The sequence below is a fragment of the Pecten maximus genome, chromosome 9 (assembly GCF_902652985.1).
Source record: "Pecten maximus chromosome 9, xPecMax1.1, whole genome shotgun sequence".
Classification (NCBI taxonomy): Eukaryota; Metazoa; Mollusca; class Bivalvia; order Pectinida; family Pectinidae; genus Pecten; species Pecten maximus.
Genome location: NC_047023.1, coordinates 3558445 through 3578449, shown reverse-complemented (window position 1 = coordinate 3578449; position 20005 = coordinate 3558445). Strand labels below are relative to the sequence as shown.

Here is a 20005-nt window from a genome sequence, read left to right as displayed (position 1 = left end):
GATGATAGATTTAGGATAACATATCTAACGGATGAGGAGGACTGATGATAGACTTAGGATAACATATCTAACGGATGAGGAGGACTGATGATAGACTTAGGATAACATGTCTAACGGATGAGGACTGATGACAGACTTAGGATAACATATCTAACGGATGATGACTGATGGTAGACTTAGGATAACATATCTAACGGATGAGGACTGATGGTAGACTTAGGATAACATCTAACGGATGAGGACTGATGATAGACTTAGGATAACACGTCTAACGGATGAAGAGGACTGATGGTAGACTTAGGATAACATATCTAACGGGTGAGGAGGACTGATGATAGACTTAGGATAACATGTCTAACGGATGAGGAGGACAGATGGTAGACTTAGGATAACATATATAACGGACGAGGACTGATGATAGACTTAGGATAACATATCTAACGGATGAGGACTGATGATAGACTTAGGATAACATATCTAACGGATGAGGACTGATGGTAGACTTAGGATAACATATCTAACGGATGAGGACTGATGATAGACTTAGGATAACATATCTAACGGATGAGGACTGATGATAGACTTAGGATAACATATCTAACGGATGAGGACTGATGACAGACTTAGGATAACATATCTAACGGATGAGGACTGATGATAGACTTAGGATAACATATCTAACGGATGAGGACTGATGGTAGACTTAGGATAACATATCTAACGGATGAGGACTGATGATAGACTTAGGATAACATATCTAACGGATGAGGACTGATGATAGACTTAGGATAACATATCTAACGGATGAGGAGGACTGATGATAGACTTAGGATAACATATCTAACGGATGAGGACTGATGATAGACTTAGGATAACATATCTAACGGATGAGGACTGATGATAGACTTAGTATAACATATCTAACGGGTGAGGAGGACTGATGGTAGACTTAGGATAACATATCTAACGGATGAGGACTGATGATAGACTTAGGATAACATATCTAACGGGTGAGGACTGATGATAGACTTAGGATAACATATCTAACGGGTGAGGAGGACTGATGATAGACTTAGGATAACATATCTAACGGATGAGGACTGATGATAGACTTAGGATAACATATCTAACGGATGAGGACTGATGGTAGACTTAGGATAACATATCTAACGGATGAGGACTGATGATAGACTTAGGATAACATATCTAACGGATGAGGACTGATGGTAGACTTAGGATAACATATCTAACGGACGAGGACTGATGATAGACTTAGGATAACATATCTAACGGATGAGGAGGACTGATGGTAGACTTAGGATAACATATCTAACGGATGAGGACTGATGATAGACTTAGGATAACATATCTAACGGATGAGGACTGATGATAGACTTAGGATAACATATCTAACGGTGAGGAGGACTGATGATAGACTTAGGATAGCATATCTAACGGGTGAGGACTGATGGTAGACTTAGGATAACATATCTAACGGGTGAGGAGGACTGATGATAGACTTAGGATAACATATCTAACGGACGAGGACTGATGATAGACTTAGGATAACATATCTAACGGATGATGACTAATGGTAGACTTAGGATAACATATCTAACGGGTGAGGACTGATGATAGACTTAGGATAACATGTCTAACGGATGAGGACTGATGGTAGACTTAGGATAACATATATAACGGTTGAGGACTGATGGTAGACTTAGGATAACATATCTAACGGGTGAGGAGGACTGATGATAGACTTAGGATAACATATCTAACGGATGAGGAGGACTGATGGTAGACTTAGGATAACATATCTAACGGGTGAGGACTGATGGTAGACTTAGGATAGCATATCTAACGGGTGAGGACTGATGGTAGACTTAGGATAACATATCTAACGGGTGAGGAGGACTGATGGTAGACTTAGGATAACATATCTAACGGGTGAGGACTGATGATAGACTTAGGATAACATATCTAACGGGTGAGGAGGACTGATGGTAGACTTAGGATAACATATCTAACGGATGAGGAGGACTGATGGTAGACTTAGGATAACATATCTAACGGGTGAGGACTGATGATAGACTTAGGATAACATATCTAACGGGTGAGGAGGACTGATGGTAGACTTAGGATAACATCTCTAACGGATGAGGACTGATGGTAGACTTAGGATAACATATCTAACGGGTGAGGAGGACTGATGGTAGACTTAGGATAACATATCTAACGGGTGAGGACTGATGATAGACTTGGGATAACATATCTAACGGGTGAGGAGGACTGATGGTAGACTTAGGATAACATATCTAACGGATGAGGAGGACTGATGGTAGACTTAGGATAACATATCTAACGGGTGAGGACTGATGATAGACTTAGGATAACATATCTAACGGATGAGGACTGATGATAGACTTAGGATAACATATCTAACGGATGAGGACTGATGGTAGACTTAGGATAACATATATAACGGATGAGGACTGATGGTAGACTTAGGATAACATATCTAACGGGTGAGGACTGATGGTAGACTTAGGATAACATATCTAACGGGTGAGGACTGATGGTAGACTTAGGATAACATATCTAACGGATGAGGAGGACTGATGATAGACTTAGGATAACATATCTAACGGGTGAGGACTGATGGTAGACTTAGGATAACATATCTAACGGGTGAGGAGGACTGATGATAGACTTAGGATAACATATCTAACGGGTGAGGACTGATGGTAGACTTAGGATAACATGTCTAACGGATGAGGAGGACTGATGGTAGACTTAGGATAACATATCTAACGGATGAGGAGGACTGATGGTAGACTTAGGATAACATATCTAACGGGTGAGGACTGATGATAGACTTAGGATAACATATCTAACGGGTGAGGAGGACTGATGGTAGACTTAGGATAACATCTCTAACGGATGAGGACTGATGGTAGACTTAGGATAACATATCTAACGGGTGAGGAGGACTGATGGTAGACTTAGGATAACATATCTAACGGGTGAGGACTGATGATAGACTTGGGATAACATATCTAACGGGTGAGGAGGACTGATGGTAGACTTAGGATAACATATCTAACGGATGAGGAGGACTGATGGTAGACTTAGGATAACATATCTAACGGGTGAGGACTGATGATAGACTTAGGATAACATATCTAACGGATGAGGACTGATGATAGACTTAGGATAACATATCTAACGGATGAGGACTGATGGTAGACTTAGGATAACATATCTAACGGACGAGGACTGATGATAGACTTAGGATAACATATCTAACGGATGAGGACTGATGATAGACTTAGGATAACATATCTAACGGGTGAGGAGGACTGATGGTAGACTTAGGATAACATATCTAACGGGTGAGGACTGATGATAGACTTAGGATAACATATCTAACGGATGAGGACTGATGATAGACTAAGGATAACATATCTAACGGGTGAGGAGGACTGATGATAGACTTAGGATAACATATCTAACGGGTGAGGAGGACTGATGATAGACTTAGGATAACATATCTAACGGGTGAGGACTGATGGTAGACTTAGGATAACATATCTAACGGATGAGGAGGACTGATGGTAGACTTAGGATAACATATCTAACGGATGAGGAGGACTGATGGTAGACTTAGGATAACATATCTAACGGATGAGGAGGACTGATGATAGACTTAGGATAACATATCTAACGGGTGAGGACTGATGGTAGACTTAGGATAACATATCTAACGGGTGAGGACTGATGGTAGACTTAGGATAACATATCTAACGGATGAGGAGGACTGATGATAGACTTAGGATAACATATCTAACGGGTGAGGACTGATGGTAGACTTAGGATAACATATCTAACGGGTGAGGAGGACTGATGATAGACTTAGGATAACATATCTAACGGGTGAGGACTGATGGTAGACTTAGGATAACATGTCTAACGGATGAGGAGGACTGATGGTAGACTTAGGATAACATGTCTAACAGATGAGGAGGACTGATGATAGACTTAGGATAACATATCTAACGGATGAGGAGGACTGATGGTAGACTTAGGATAACATGTCTAACGGATGAGGAGGACTGATGGTAGACTTAGGATAACATGTCTAATGGGTGAGGAGGACTGATGATAGACTTAGGATAACATATCTAACGGATGAGGACTGATGATAGACTTAGGATAACATATCTAACGGATGAGGACTGATGATAGACTTAGGATAACATATCTAACGGGTGAGGAGGACTGATGGTAGACTTAGGATAACATATCTAACGGGTGAGGACTGATGATAGACTTAGGATAACATATCTAACGGATGAGGACTGATGATAGACTTAGGATAACATATCTAACGGGTGAGGAGGACTGATGATAGACTTAGGATAACATATCTAACGGGTGAGGAGGACTGATGATAGACTTAGGATAACATATCTAACGGGTGAGGACTGATGGTAGACTTAGGATAACATATCTAACGGATGAGGAGGACTGATGGTAGACTTAGGATAACATATCTAACGGATGAGGACTGATGATAGACTTATGATAACATATCTAACGGATGAGGACTGATGGAAGACTTAGGATAACATATCTAACGGATGAGGACTGATGATAGACTTAGGATAACATATCTAACGGATGAGGAGGACTGATGATAGACTTAGGATAACATATCTAACGGGTGAGGACTGATGGTAGACTTAGGATAACATATCTAACGGGTGAGGACTGATGGTAGACTTAGGATAACATATCTAACGGATGAGGAGGACTGATGATAGACTTAGGATAACATATCTAACGGGTGAGGACTGATGGTAGACTTAGGATAACATATCTAACGGGTGAGGAGGACTGATGATAGACTTAGGATAACATATCTAACGGGTGAGGACTGATGGTAGACTTAGGATAACATGTCTAACGGATGAGGAGGACTGATGGTAGACTTAGGATAACATGTCTAACGGATGAGGAGGACTGATGATAGACTTAGGATAACATATCTAACGGATGAGGAGGACTGATGGTAGACTTAGGATAACATGTCTAACGGATGAGGAGGACTGATGGTAGACTTAGGATAACATGTCTAATGGGTGAGGAGGACTGATGATAGACTTAGGATAACATATCTAACGGATGAGGAGGACTGATGATAGACTTAGGATAACATCTCTAACGGACGAGGACTGATGATAGACTTAGGATAACATATCTAACGGATGAGGACTGATGATAGACTTAGGATAACATATCTAACGGGTGAGGACTGATGATAGACTTAGGATAACATATCTAACGGATGAGGACCGATGATAGACTTAGGATAACATATCTAACGGACGAGGACTGATGGTAGACTTAGGATAACATATCTAACGGATGAGGACTGATGATAGACTTAGGATAACATATCTAACGGGTGAGGACTGATGGTAGACTTAGGATAACATATCTAACGGGTGAGGACTGATGGTAGACTTAGGATAACATATCTAACGGATGAGGAGGACTGATGATAGACTTAGGATAACATATCTAACGGGTGAGGACTGATGGTAGACTTAGGATAACATATCTAACGGGTGAGGAGGACTGATGATAGACTTAGGATAACATATCTAACGGGTGAGGACTGATGGTAGACTTAGGATAACATGTCTAACGGATGAGGAGGACTGATGGTAGACTTAGGATAACATATCTAACGGATGAGGAGGACTGATGGTAGACTTAGGATAACATATCTAACGGGTGAGGACTGATGATAGACTTAGGATAACATATCTAACGGGTGAGGAGGACTGATGGTAGACTTAGGATAACATCTCTAACGGATGAGGACTGATGGTAGACTTAGGATAACATATCTAACGGGTGAGGAGGACTGATGGTAGACTTAGGATAACATATCTAACGGGTGAGGACTGATGATAGACTTGGGATAACATATCTAACGGGTGAGGAGGACTGATGGTAGACTTAGGATAACATATCTAACGGATGAGGAGGACTGATGGTAGACTTAGGATAACATATCTAACGGGTGAGGACTGATGATAGACTTAGGATAACATATCTAACGGATGAGGACTGATGATAGACTTAGGATAACATATCTAACGGATGAGGACTGATGGTAGACTTAGGATAACATATCTAACGGACGAGGACTGATGATAGACTTAGGATAACATATCTAACGGATGAGGACTGATGATAGACTTAGGATAACATATCTAACGGGTGAGGAGGACTGATGGTAGACTTAGGATAACATATCTAACGGGTGAGGACTGATGATAGACTTAGGATAACATATCTAACGGATGAGGACTGATGATAGACTAAGGATAACATATCTAACGGGTGAGGAGGACTGATGATAGACTTAGGATAACATATCTAACGGGTGAGGAGGACTGATGATAGACTTAGGATAACATATCTAACGGGTGAGGACTGATGGTAGACTTAGGATAACATATCTAACGGATGAGGAGGACTGATGGTAGACTTAGGATAACATATCTAACGGATGAGGAGGACTGATGGTAGACTTAGGATAACATATCTAACGGATGAGGAGGACTGATGATAGACTTAGGATAACATATCTAACGGGTGAGGACTGATGGTAGACTTAGGATAACATATCTAACGGGTGAGGACTGATGGTAGACTTAGGATAACATATCTAACGGATGAGGAGGACTGATGATAGACTTAGGATAACATATCTAACGGGTGAGGACTGATGGTAGACTTAGGATAACATATCTAACGGGTGAGGAGGACTGATGATAGACTTAGGATAACATATCTAACGGGTGAGGACTGATGGTAGACTTAGGATAACATGTCTAACGGATGAGGAGGACTGATGGTAGACTTAGGATAACATGTCTAACAGATGAGGAGGACTGATGATAGACTTAGGATAACATATCTAACGGATGAGGAGGACTGATGGTAGACTTAGGATAACATGTCTAACGGATGAGGAGGACTGATGGTAGACTTAGGATAACATGTCTAATGGGTGAGGAGGACTGATGATAGACTTAGGATAACATATCTAACGGATGAGGACTGATGATAGACTTAGGATAACATATCTAACGGATGAGGACTGATGATAGACTTAGGATAACATATCTAACGGGTGAGGAGGACTGATGGTAGACTTAGGATAACATATCTAACGGGTGAGGACTGATGATAGACTTAGGATAACATATCTAACGGATGAGGACTGATGATAGACTTAGGATAACATATCTAACGGGTGAGGAGGACTGATGATAGACTTAGGATAACATATCTAACGGGTGAGGAGGACTGATGATAGACTTAGGATAACATATCTAACGGGTGAGGACTGATGGTAGACTTAGGATAACATATCTAACGGATGAGGAGGACTGATGGTAGACTTAGGATAACATATCTAACGGATGAGGACTGATGATAGACTTATGATAACATATCTAACGGATGAGGACTGATGGAAGACTTAGGATAACATATCTAACGGATGAGGACTGATGATAGACTTAGGATAACATATCTAACGGATGAGGAGGACTGATGATAGACTTAGGATAACATATCTAACGGGTGAGGACTGATGGTAGACTTAGGATAACATATCTAACGGGTGAGGACTGATGGTAGACTTAGGATAACATATCTAACGGATGAGGAGGACTGATGATAGACTTAGGATAACATATCTAACGGGTGAGGACTGATGGTAGACTTAGGATAACATATCTAACGGGTGAGGAGGACTGATGATAGACTTAGGATAACATATCTAACGGGTGAGGACTGATGGTAGACTTAGGATAACATGTCTAACGGATGAGGAGGACTGATGGTAGACTTAGGATAACATGTCTAACGGATGAGGAGGACTGATGATAGACTTAGGATAACATATCTAACGGATGAGGAGGACTGATGGTAGACTTAGGATAACATGTCTAACGGATGAGGAGGACTGATGGTAGACTTAGGATAACATGTCTAATGGGTGAGGAGGACTGATGATAGACTTAGGATAACATATCTAACGGATGAGGAGGACTGATGATAGACTTAGGATAACATCTCTAACGGACGAGGACTGATGATAGACTTAGGATAACATATCTAACGGGTGAGGACTGATGATAGACTTAGGATAACATATCTAACGGATGAGGACCGATGATAGACTTAGGATAACATATCTAACGGACGAGGACTGATGGTAGACTTAGGATAACATATCTAACGGATGAGGACTGATGATAGACTTAGTATAACATATCTAACGGATGAGGACTGATGGTAGACTTAGGATAACATATCTAACGGACGAGGACTGATGGTAGACTTAGGATAACATATCTAACGGATGAGGACTGATGATAGACTTAGGATAACATATCTAACGGACGAGGACTGATGACAGATTTAGGATAACATATCTAACGGACGAGGACTGATGATAGACTTAGGATAACATATCTAACGGATGAGGAGGACTGATGGTAGACTTAGGATAACATATCTAACAGATGAGGACTGATGATAGACTTAGGATAACATATCTAACAGATGAGGACTGATGATAGACTTAGGATAACATATCTAACGGATGAGGACTGATGGTAGACTTAGGATAACATATCTAACGGATGAGGACTGATGGTAGACTTAAGATAACATATCTAACGGATGAGGAGGACTGATGATAGACTTAGGATAACATATCTTATATTGAAAATGTTGACAAAAGTTGTAAACAATATGATTTTGGAATAGTGACAATGTTTACGAAAAATATAAACAATATGTTATTGGAATATTGATAATATTGACGAAAGTTGTAAACAATATGTTTCTGGAATATTGAAAATTTTGAAAAATATAAACAATATGTTATTGGAATATTGACAATGTTGACGAAAGTTGTAAATTACTGGAATATTGACAATGTTGACGAAAGTTGTAAATTACTGGAATATTGACAATGTTGGACGTTCTTCATTAGGTATGGTTAAATAGCATTTTGTTCGTGACATCTGTGAATTATGAAGTATGTCATACACTAAGCCAGTGAAGAATGAACTACATGGCGTCTCGGAGGTATAGCAGTAACAGTATAACAAACATGAGGATTTCATATCGCGGAGGAATAAATAATTCACACCAGAGAATAGATCTCTGTACAACCATGGCATTTGAATAATTGAACACTGTAGATAGGGGTGTTCTACCTACGTAGTGCCGCCATGACAGTTACGTCACAGTATGATTTGATTAGCACACGTCGTATATATCAGCACAGGTGAAACTGTACGGTGTAGAGGCGAAACCATCTTAAAACCACCAAATACCACAAAACACCCTTAATTACTACTAAATACCACTAAATACCACCAAATACCACCAATTACCACTAAATACCATTAAATACACCGAATACCACTAATTACCACCAAATACCACTAAATACACAGAATACCACTAATTACCACCAAATACCACAACATACCACTAAACACCACCAAATACCACTTAATACCACCAAATACCTCTAAATACCGCTAAGTACCATTAAATACCAACAAATACCACCAGAACTAAAAATTCTAATGACTGTCGTGACGTGGTGTAAAAGGATTTATAGGAATCAATTGTTAATCCAGCACGTTCGGTGTCGTACAGTATCGGTATAGATTAATCCAGCACGTTCGGTGTCGTAAAATATCGGTATAGATTAATCCAGCACGTTCGGTGTCGTAAAATATCGGTATAGATTATATCGGTATAGAACCTCGTATACATCTGTCGCAGACGTAATTACCTCACAATCCTACAAGGATGACGTAAGTACCTCACAATCCTACAAGGAACCCAACTAATGTCAGGGTTTCAGTATGTAGAGAAGCTAATACTAGCGTGTTAAATAGCAGCACTGTACGGTTTTTTGTATTGAGTAACATGCGACACATGCAGACAATTCATACCAAATGACAAGTGTTGCTATTTAGTAGGAATAAGGATGTGTTAATTCTTTTTACTTTGAAATGTTGTCTAGAGGTTTCCGTGCAGTGTTTTGGTGAGGTTGATTTCCGTGCAGTATTTTGGTGAGGTTGTAAGTTTATTTATCCCGTCAGACTTTATAATCAGAACGTAATTCAGCAACATGAACCGAGAGATATTTTAATCGACCAACTTTTTATTTAGAAACTTCATTAGTTTTAATTATTAGGAATGTACAATCGCCTGGTTGTCACACACTGCGTGTTAACTGAATTTGACTTGGATGTCCAAATAAAATATCAACAAATATTTGTTAAGAAATGTATTGATTATATTGTTTTTGTTTTGTAACGAATGTATACCCCGATGCTTAAATGATTTCTACTTCTAGGATTTCCTTTTGCTGTGAAGCAACGCCTCCAAAATGTAAGATTTCAATTGTCCTATTACCCGCGGGCAATCTGCCGGTGCGGGTTGTTACGGGTTATGACAGGTACGTCGTCTGCACTAGTCAAGGCTTTTGATTGGTTACTTTCGTAGAGCGTCACGCAATCAGAAGCCTTGGCTAGCGAAGATGCAGGTACATGTACGTAGGGCCAATCAAGTTTGGAGGATATGGCAATATTTTATATACAAATTTGACATCGACACGTTCTGTGTAAATGGCACGGGCCCATAATAGGAAGCCCCTTCCATATATTTGTCTTGAAATGACTGTAATCAACATTCGTATCGGCTAAAGCTTAAGACGTAGTAGTCATTGTTGCATATTCCATTGTACTTTTCCATTGAATGTATAACGTTAGAAGTAATGAAATTACATTATTATGTGCAGGTTTTAACTTCTGAAAACAATGAGACCGCCAATATTTCTAATTAAGGTTTAATATTATTGAAACATCTTCAGTTTAGCCCCGCATGTCAATGTCTACAACAAACTTTCCACAGGAAAATATTCTAACATTCTCCTAGCGTACGACGAATAAAACCCGAGATAAATTCCTCGCCGTTTACAACCACGGTGTTACAACTTACCTATGTACGTCGGAGTTGCGTTCATTTTCATTCCATAACAGAGATAGGTATCTTTCTGCAACAGAGAAAAATATACTGGTTTAAATGATCCCCATCAAATACTATCTCCGGACTAATTTTGTCCGTGTGTTAGTCTAATAGAAACATGTTTTTCAATATAATGGTTAATTAAGATGCAAGTCGTAAACAACAGCAAAGTCTCGCGCATGGGTAATTAAGGCTAATGAAGGATGTTTTGGCACTTTTAAAGCCCAGAACCGTTTTTTCCTCATTTTCAAACACATGGATCTCAGTATCCATTAGACTTTAGGTAAAGTTTAGAAAAACGCGTACACTTCCCGGAAAAGGGAGATTAAAAAAGAAAGGTGTTAAGTGTGTGTTTACAGGTTGTTTATGACCAGATGGATTGGTACGCTGAAAGTATAGGTCATCTCTCTACACAGCTGGGTGGTACAGTATATATACCCGTTAATGAATAAACAGGGCGTCGGCTGACCGGAAACCAGTCCTACCAAAAGGTGCTAGACATTATCAACCGAGAATGTTGACCGCACGAAAAATTAACAATGTGGAATTTGAATCGGACATGAAACATGTCTGTTGGAAGTTTATAAACGGCTCTTTTTATACTAAAATTTAAATTTGGAAATAGAAAATGGGTATACGAACTAATAATCAAGCCAGGAATAATTAAATTAGTGTGGAGTTTATACAAAAGAAATATTTACACGAATACACATGGAACAACACAAAGGCATAAGATCAGGTGATTTGGGAAATTTACAGTTTTTCCGTTTCATGGACCACAACCACAATGCAATACTGTAGTCTCAAAAACGCTCGGGAAGGTATATCGATACGACAGAGAATATGTATGTTATAGAAAGACGAATCATCACCCATTTACACGAATCTAAAAGTGCTACAACATTCATTTCATTGGTAACAAGAAATATCTTTGAAAATATAATCGGCATAGTTTTAATGCTGGTGGTTATAATGTAAAATTGCTGGTGAAATTAATTAACGAACTAATCCTCGTTTCAGCACTTATAACAAAATTATATCAGTTTGAATAATTTTTGGTGATTATAAGACTGCACTTGAATCAGGAATATAATGTGTCATTTGAAAAGATACATCAATTTATTCAGCTTGCATTCAATCATAACTTTGTTTCGTTTTTAACTGCATGTCTGCATTTTGCATTTGCCGCTACATTGACCAATCACATACTTCATCTTAACCAGTAACGCCACCTGTCACGTCATATCCGGGGTCAAAAGGTCGAGATACAAACTACCAAACCGATTTCTTATCGATCGCTATACCAAACCGCCCTACATTAATTCAATTGTTACCATATTCGGTATGGACAGTGTCATAATGAGAAACAAGTGTTAGTTTTACTTACCACCTTAGGTTGAACGGTTGGCATGAGAAGGTCAACATTCTCTGTCTTCAGCGTTCGCTTGTGTGGCGAGGCATTTGTACAACAGACCACCGCGACGAGGAAAGCCAAAATGGCCTTCATTGTTTGAGATCTCTGAAATAATTAAAACAAGAAATATCTTTAAAAAAGATAAACGTCATTGTTTTAATGCTGGTGGTTATAATGTAAAACTGCTGGTGAAATAAATTAACGAACTAATTAATAAATGCACAGTTTCAGAACGGATAATAAAGTTATATCATTTTTGGTGATAATAAGACTGGATTTGAATCAGGAATATGATTTTATTAATGTGTCATTTGAATAGATACATCCACATATTCAGCTTGCATTCAATCTTAATTTTGTTTCGTCTTTAACTGCATGTCTGCATTTTGTATTTACCGCTACATTGACCAATCACATACTTCATCTTGACCAGTAACGCCACCTGTCGCGTCATTTCCGGGGCCAAAAGAATATTAAACGGCTATGTCGAAAAAAAGGTTCTGAAGATCGACTGGATACGTTTGGATATTGAAACAAGGGGTGACTATTTTTCTAGATATGTGCAGAGATAGTCATGCAGCAAATTATAACTGTTAATCTTGCTTATTCATTTATCAGTCCCTGGAACTGAGGTGTGGGCTCGGGAAAAGTAACAGGCTATCTGCCTAGATAATGTACGTCTGAATCAGAAATGGTTATTATATTGAATCATTCATAATTTGTTGTGTATTGTGTCAGTTTTTCTGCAAACTGTTTGCAGTAAAAACGTGCAAATAAGTCAATTGAATTCAAATGAATTGTTTAATAAAATATTACACATTTTTATTTGTTTGTAGCTTCGCCTCTAAATGTACTTAAATTATCACAAAGATATAAATAAAGTCAAAGTATCGTGTGGGCAGTTCAAGTGAACATTCCTTTGTACAAATCTAAAATTAGGTTGGTCCTGCTATTTAAATGTAACATGACGTTTAACTTATTGATTCGTACAGGTAGTGGTCATTCTGAATGGCGGACATCTGGGATATTACAATCGAAAAAGGAAAAAAAAGTGTCTGTCTTCAGTATTGGGGAATGATTAGATTTATGTCATTGTCTGTGTAATAACTTACTGTCGTGTTTATAATCTATATCATTTACAATCATGGATAGAGTAATATTGACGTCATGTCGACAAGTCTTCAGGGGTACGGCATGATGGACGTGCAAGAAGTCACGTACGGCATACAAAATGGCGGGAATCTCTCAGATACAGAGGCTGGTAGGGTTTTGAAACGGAAAGTAAATTACAACAGGGAGAAATATTTCAACGGAAGTGAACGAATACAAATCTAAAATTTAGATTAGTGAAATGTAATAAAAATACTCTGAGAACTGTATACAAATGTTGTTTTCGGTGTGAACCGTAAAAAACGCAGACGAAAAGCCTTGTGTTCGATGCATACGACTATAGTCGTTAAATTATACTACACATAATAAATATTACCGGTAACTGACATAAATATTACCGGTATCTGACGTAAACATTACCGGTATCTGACGTAAATATTACCGGTATCTGATGTAAATATTACCGGTATCTGACGTAAACATTACCGGTATCTGACGTAAATTTTACCGGTATCTGACATAAACATTACCGGTATCTGACATAAATATTACCGGTATCTGACATAAACATTACCGGTATCTGACATAAACATTACCGGTATCTGACATAAACATTACCGGTATCTGACGTAAATATTACCGGTATCTGACATAAATATTACCGGTATCTGACGTAAATTTTACCGGTATCTGACATAAACATTACCGGTAACTGACATAAATATTACCGGTATCTGATGTAAAAAATACCGGTATCTGACGTAAACATTACCGGTATCTGACGTAAATTTTACCGGTATCTGATGTAAAAAATACCGGTATCTGACGTAAACATTACCGGTATCTGACGTCAATTTTACCGGTATCTGACATAAACATTACCGGTATCTGACGTAAATATTACCGGTATCTGATGTAAAAAATACCGGTATCTGACGTGTTTATGTTGTTTATTAATGTTTGATTATGAACATTCAATTTATCATATCTGCCTGTTGACAGTTAAAAAATGGATTGTTTACTGAGTGTGTTTAAGTAAGTTAGGACACCACACAAACCAACCCGACTTATACATCAGATTGAAGTCTTTTATCCTGATCAGATCCATATTCACGATATCCGTTATATGAGTTTTAATTCGGTCAGTATCTCTGTAACGGTCGATGGGATAGGGCGTATTGGTTCTCACACTTTCTGTGATAAGACCACTTCCTCTGTCAGAGTGTACAGTATAAATAGCACGTGTTTCAACTGTCCCAAATTATATATCACCTGGGGAGAAATGTGGTATATACCTGTGGTAATAGTTGGAGTCCTCCGCCAGAAGAGGCGATAATGAAAACATGACAAATATTAAAGATTAATGTTTTCCCACGCAAAAAGGGAATATTAAAATAAAAAGCAGTTCTAATGAGTGTATATAACAGGGGAAAATATTGATTTATTATCTGACTATAACAAACGTCATTGAATGACAAATGTTTAATACAAATGAATAAATCTGCATAACACAGCAACGTTTATTTTTTTCGCGAATGATGACGACTTGTATAATATATGTACCAGTCTATGACATGTATTTACGACTCAGTTATAATAAAGGATGGCGATGCCTTTTAATCATTGTGGACGATGTAAAGACGGTTTATACAGACTCGCTACTCCGTATTACTTCTCCCAGTTTGGGTTTCCGCGAGATTTCTCACCTTTAAGCCTTATTGATCGTAACAGCTGTATTTATGAGTATCAAAGGACCATATCTCGTACAACCATAAACGGCCCAAATGTGTTATTTTATATTAACAACATGTACTTGTATAGCTCTATGAATCAAAGGCTTGTTTAATTTGTAGATGATGTTTCATCACAAATCGGGTTAATATCATAAGGATGAGATTTAAAACAATGGATATGATTCCAGAAACAGTAATAGAAAATTAATGATTCTAGCCATTTAACAGATATCTAATTAGTCCATCGCTACACATACCTGTCGATCGGAATTACAGGTAAACTCCATGACACTCCAGTAAAGTATGACCGGAACATGCAACTCACACGAACTTTTATCAGTCAATACTACCAAGTATGATAGCTTTAATCTTCGAGTGACCCGGATGTTAAGATTTTAAGAGAATACCTGTATGTACTACCTGTGCAGAGAGTGATGACAGTGATGGATTGCGTATATGTTTTGCCCTCGGGCTCTACGGCATGTATACAAATACACAACATTTCGATTACTACGTCCTGATATTGTTTTATTTCTGTATATCATGGCTTCTTATAATGGATTACAGATGTGTGTATGTACAGAAGTGTAGCCGAATCATTGTCAGAAGTTATGTCGATATGACAGGATCTGTGAATTTTATCTTTGAAGTCAATTTGAGCATGTATGCCTCAATGTGCGATACAAACTTGTCGGCTACAAATTTGTCAGTATAGTGCGTTTTAAGCAAATTCCAAAAAATTACTAAAATTTCAGTATTTTTCTAAATATATAATTACGTAATAAAAAAGCATACTCCACTTAAGAGTATCATTCGGTTTGGTTTATTTGTGTTTAATGTCCTATTAACAGCCAGGGTCATTTAAGGACGTGCCAGGTTTTGGAGGTGGAGGAAAGCCGGAGTACCAGGAGAAAAAACCACCGGCCTACAGTCAGTACCTGGCAACTGTCCTACGCGGGTTTCGAACTCGCAGCCTAGAGGTGGAGGGCTAATGATCAAGTGTCGAGACACCTTAACCACTCGGCCATCGCATTCCATGATAGTATGGAAGCCCCCTTTATATATTATAAACATGTGTAAATATTGATGTATTGCAAAACAAATATCACATTTCGCAAAATCACTTATCCTCAAAATTCATCTAAATGTAATTTTTACTTTAAAATCACTCTTCATGAAAAGCGAGAAGAAAATGCATCCGATTTATTACTAGTACCCATTCAAATTTGGCTTCAAACTAATTTGTAATTCAATTGGAGAAGCAATAAATATCTCAAATTATAAGGTTTTTAACTCAAAATTACAGCAAAAATAAATAGATAAATAAATAAATTTCAAGTAATCTGTAAGGTTTGTTAAGATTTCTTTACTACAATATTCCAGGTTTGGTTGGGAAAACGTTTTGAGAACTCGAAAAAAAAACATAACACTTTAAAAGTCCGGATTCCCAGCATCACTTACCGGAGTCACGTGACCGTACAGAATTTGGATGTTATATTCCGTACAGGAAGGGTGTATTGACAAGTCTACCATGTGATCTAACTACATTTGTTGATCTTATACATTGAGCAACCGTCAGTGAAGTAACACTTAAAAATGAGATGTTGACAACAACTCCGGACACCATATGCTCTCTGTTTGTTTGTGTTTAACGTGCTATTAACAGCCAGGGTCATTTAAGGACGTGCCAGGTTTTGGAGGTGGAGTAAACCCGGAGTACCCGGAGAAAAACCACCGGCCTACGGTCAGTACCTGGCAACTGCCCAATGTAGGGTTCGAACACGCAACCCAGAGGTGGAGGGCTAGTGATAAAGTGTCAGGACACCTTAACCGCTCGAGCACCGCAGTTACACGTGAAGATTAAAAGCAAGTACGTCGGGATAGACTCAATCCAATAAAACGCATCTATGCATATTTTTCAGTATGATTAACGTTAAATTTTGATTTTTGTTATTTTATAAATTGCATAACCGTTTTACTATAAAGTAATATTGATTATATATAATATTTAATATATATTAAATAGTTTAAACCTAATATAAGCATTAGTTATGATCGGGTGCACATTTAAGGAATACGGGATACAATTTGAACATAGCAATGTTGTAAAGATTTCCCGAGGACATTCGAGCACGTGACAAAACCTACATGTGTACGTGTGTACGTGTGTACTCGGTTCCCCTACAGATCGTTCAGTAAGATAAGACCACGGACATGTCATACAAGTCAAATCATCGAGAGGCGTTCGTTAATACACGTTAGAGTCGTCAATACTTTGACAGGGAATTGTAAAACGATATTTGTAAGGAAGGCTCTCTTGAAACTGGTAATAAAATTTGATATTAAGACACGTTTAAGTCAAAAGCAAAATATTCAAACAAACAGCTAATCGAAAGCAAAAACCAATAATTTCTCATTTCAATGATTTTTATTCATGAATATTATTGAATACCGTTAGCTTGTAGGAAGATGTAACAGAAAGAACCTACAGATGATATATAGGCATTTTTTACACTGATATCCTTTTTTAACGTGCTGACTGACCACTGTAAAATGTGTTGGGTCGTAATAACGACAAAATAGACTGACCACCATGATGACCACATTCCTAAACATCTGTCCACCATGTAGACTAACAGAAGTCGTTCATAATCCAACATGTGTTTATATATATACATACCTTTATGTTGCCTTCGTATCGAAGGTCCGTGGAACGTTGTCCGTTAGTATACACCAAACTAGCGATAACACTCCGATATACGTCAGCAGGTAGCCCGGGCTCTCGGGCCGGAGGTCACCGATAAAAAAAATTCACGTTCTAAATGTCACGTTCTATACAGTAGCACTATACAGACCACGGTCAATACTACTCCAGTGTAGAATCAGCCACTGTTGTCATCCTCGCAGACTCAGAACGAGGGGTTGACGCAAAACTGTTGCCATGACTACGCTGATTCCAATGAGGTATCGGCGAAGTATCATGGCGTGTCGTTATGGAAATAATCAATGTTCAGCCAATGTCTGTGGAGTAGCACGCCCTACTGACGCGCAGGAACCGCCATCGTGTGAACCAATCGATACCCGCGCGGATCAGTTGGGTGGTGATCGATCTGAATTCTATATTTACCAGTTATTACCGATAGAGGTATCAATCCATGAAATTAGATATTTACCTGAACGACAATTACACACGCCAACGACTACATGATTGACTCGGACTCGGACTCGGACGCCTGCACCACGTCTGTTTAAGGCTTACCAGTTCACGGAAGTGGAATGGTTTACCATTGAATGTAACATAAGAAATATCTTTAGAAAAGATAAACGGCATAGTTTTAATGCTGGTGGTTATAATGTAAAACTGCTGGTGAAATAAATCAACGAACTAATGCGTTTCAGCACGGATAATAGATTATATCAGTTTGATTCATTTTTGGTAATAACAATAATGCATTTGAATCAGGAATATAATTTTATTAATGTGTCATTTATATCCACTTGTTTCGTCTTTAACTGCATATCCACTTGTTTCGTCTTTAACTGCATATCCACTTGTTTCGTCTTTAACTGCATATCTACCGCTACATTGACCAATCACATACTTCATCTTGACCAGTAACGCCACCTGTCCGTCATATCCGGGGTCAAAAGAAAATTATACGGCTATGCCGAAAAATAAAACAATTGGAAACTTAAAATTGATATTTCCGTTTGACCTATGGACTTTTGGTATGTAACTTGTTAGGGTGACCGGGAAAATTGCTAGAGCTGTCGGATATTAAGAAATGAACCAGAACGCCGTGAGGATAACATTCGTTGTCATTTTTCACAGGAAGTTTACCATTGTTGCTATTGTTGTTAAGGAACAATTGATACTCTATCCAATTAAAATATAAGTTGCCGTATTTGGATGTTACCGTATATGAATAATTAGAAAACGTGTCTTTGTTGTGGGGCAACGATGTTGTTTCGCCACTAACAATACGGTAACTACATTGTATATGTCGCTAGCCATTTAAATAGTAGGTGAAGATTCGAGCGAACAAAGATATCGTAGGCTGCAAAGAATACTTGGTGTTATTTGGCATGACGAAGAAAGGTTTTAGGTAGAATAGTAATTTTAATTACGCAAATATTAATTTGTGATTACCGAGGTCGTACTAATTATGTTAATTTTGTCTGGTTTTGGAAGATAAATTAATTTTGTTTTCTTTAGCCAAGTTTATTCTCTCAAATCATATATGGAGCTCGATATTATTCACGCAAGGCGTCTTAACGTAATATTTTAATGGGTTGATCTTAACAGCATACCACTGCTGTGTTAGATGTACAAGGCTCATTATTGCTACACAGAGGCGGAGAAACAGGAACTACACCAATTAGTCGCCCACACAAACGATATCCTACTGCCGCCTCTTGACGGGACCGTTAGTAGACTATGTCCACTGGCCATGGGAGGTTAAGCTTTTAAACGTCTCCGGTCTAGTCCACAGGCGCTTGCATAGAAAATGCGATTTTCAAAAAAACAGATTACACACACCACTGTCATATCAATTTTTTTTTTTTTGAAAATCGCATTTTCTATGCAAGCGCCTGTGGT

General features: G+C 38.4%; 1 protein-coding gene across 2 annotated transcripts in view; it reads right to left on the bottom strand.

Annotated features, from left to right (window-relative positions):
• LOC117333861 (probable peptidylglycine alpha-hydroxylating monooxygenase 1) overlaps window positions 1-18361 on the bottom strand; it is a 40929-nt gene extending 22568 nt beyond the window's left edge. The window contains exons 1-3 of one of the 2 annotated variants that reach the window (XM_033893281.1): window positions 18086-18361; window positions 12536-12667; window positions 11122-11176 (exon numbers count right to left, since the gene is read on the bottom strand). In XM_033893281.1, coding sequence (XP_033749172.1) covers window positions 11122-11176; window positions 12536-12655 — 175 coding nt within the window. In that variant the 5' untranslated portion in view covers window positions 12656-12667; window positions 18086-18361. Of the gene's footprint in view, window positions 1-11121; window positions 11177-12535; window positions 12668-15662; window positions 15777-18085 lie in introns of those variants that run through there. The other variant, XM_033893280.1, reaches the window with a different exon arrangement.
• Window positions 18362-20005: the final 1644 nt, after the last annotated feature.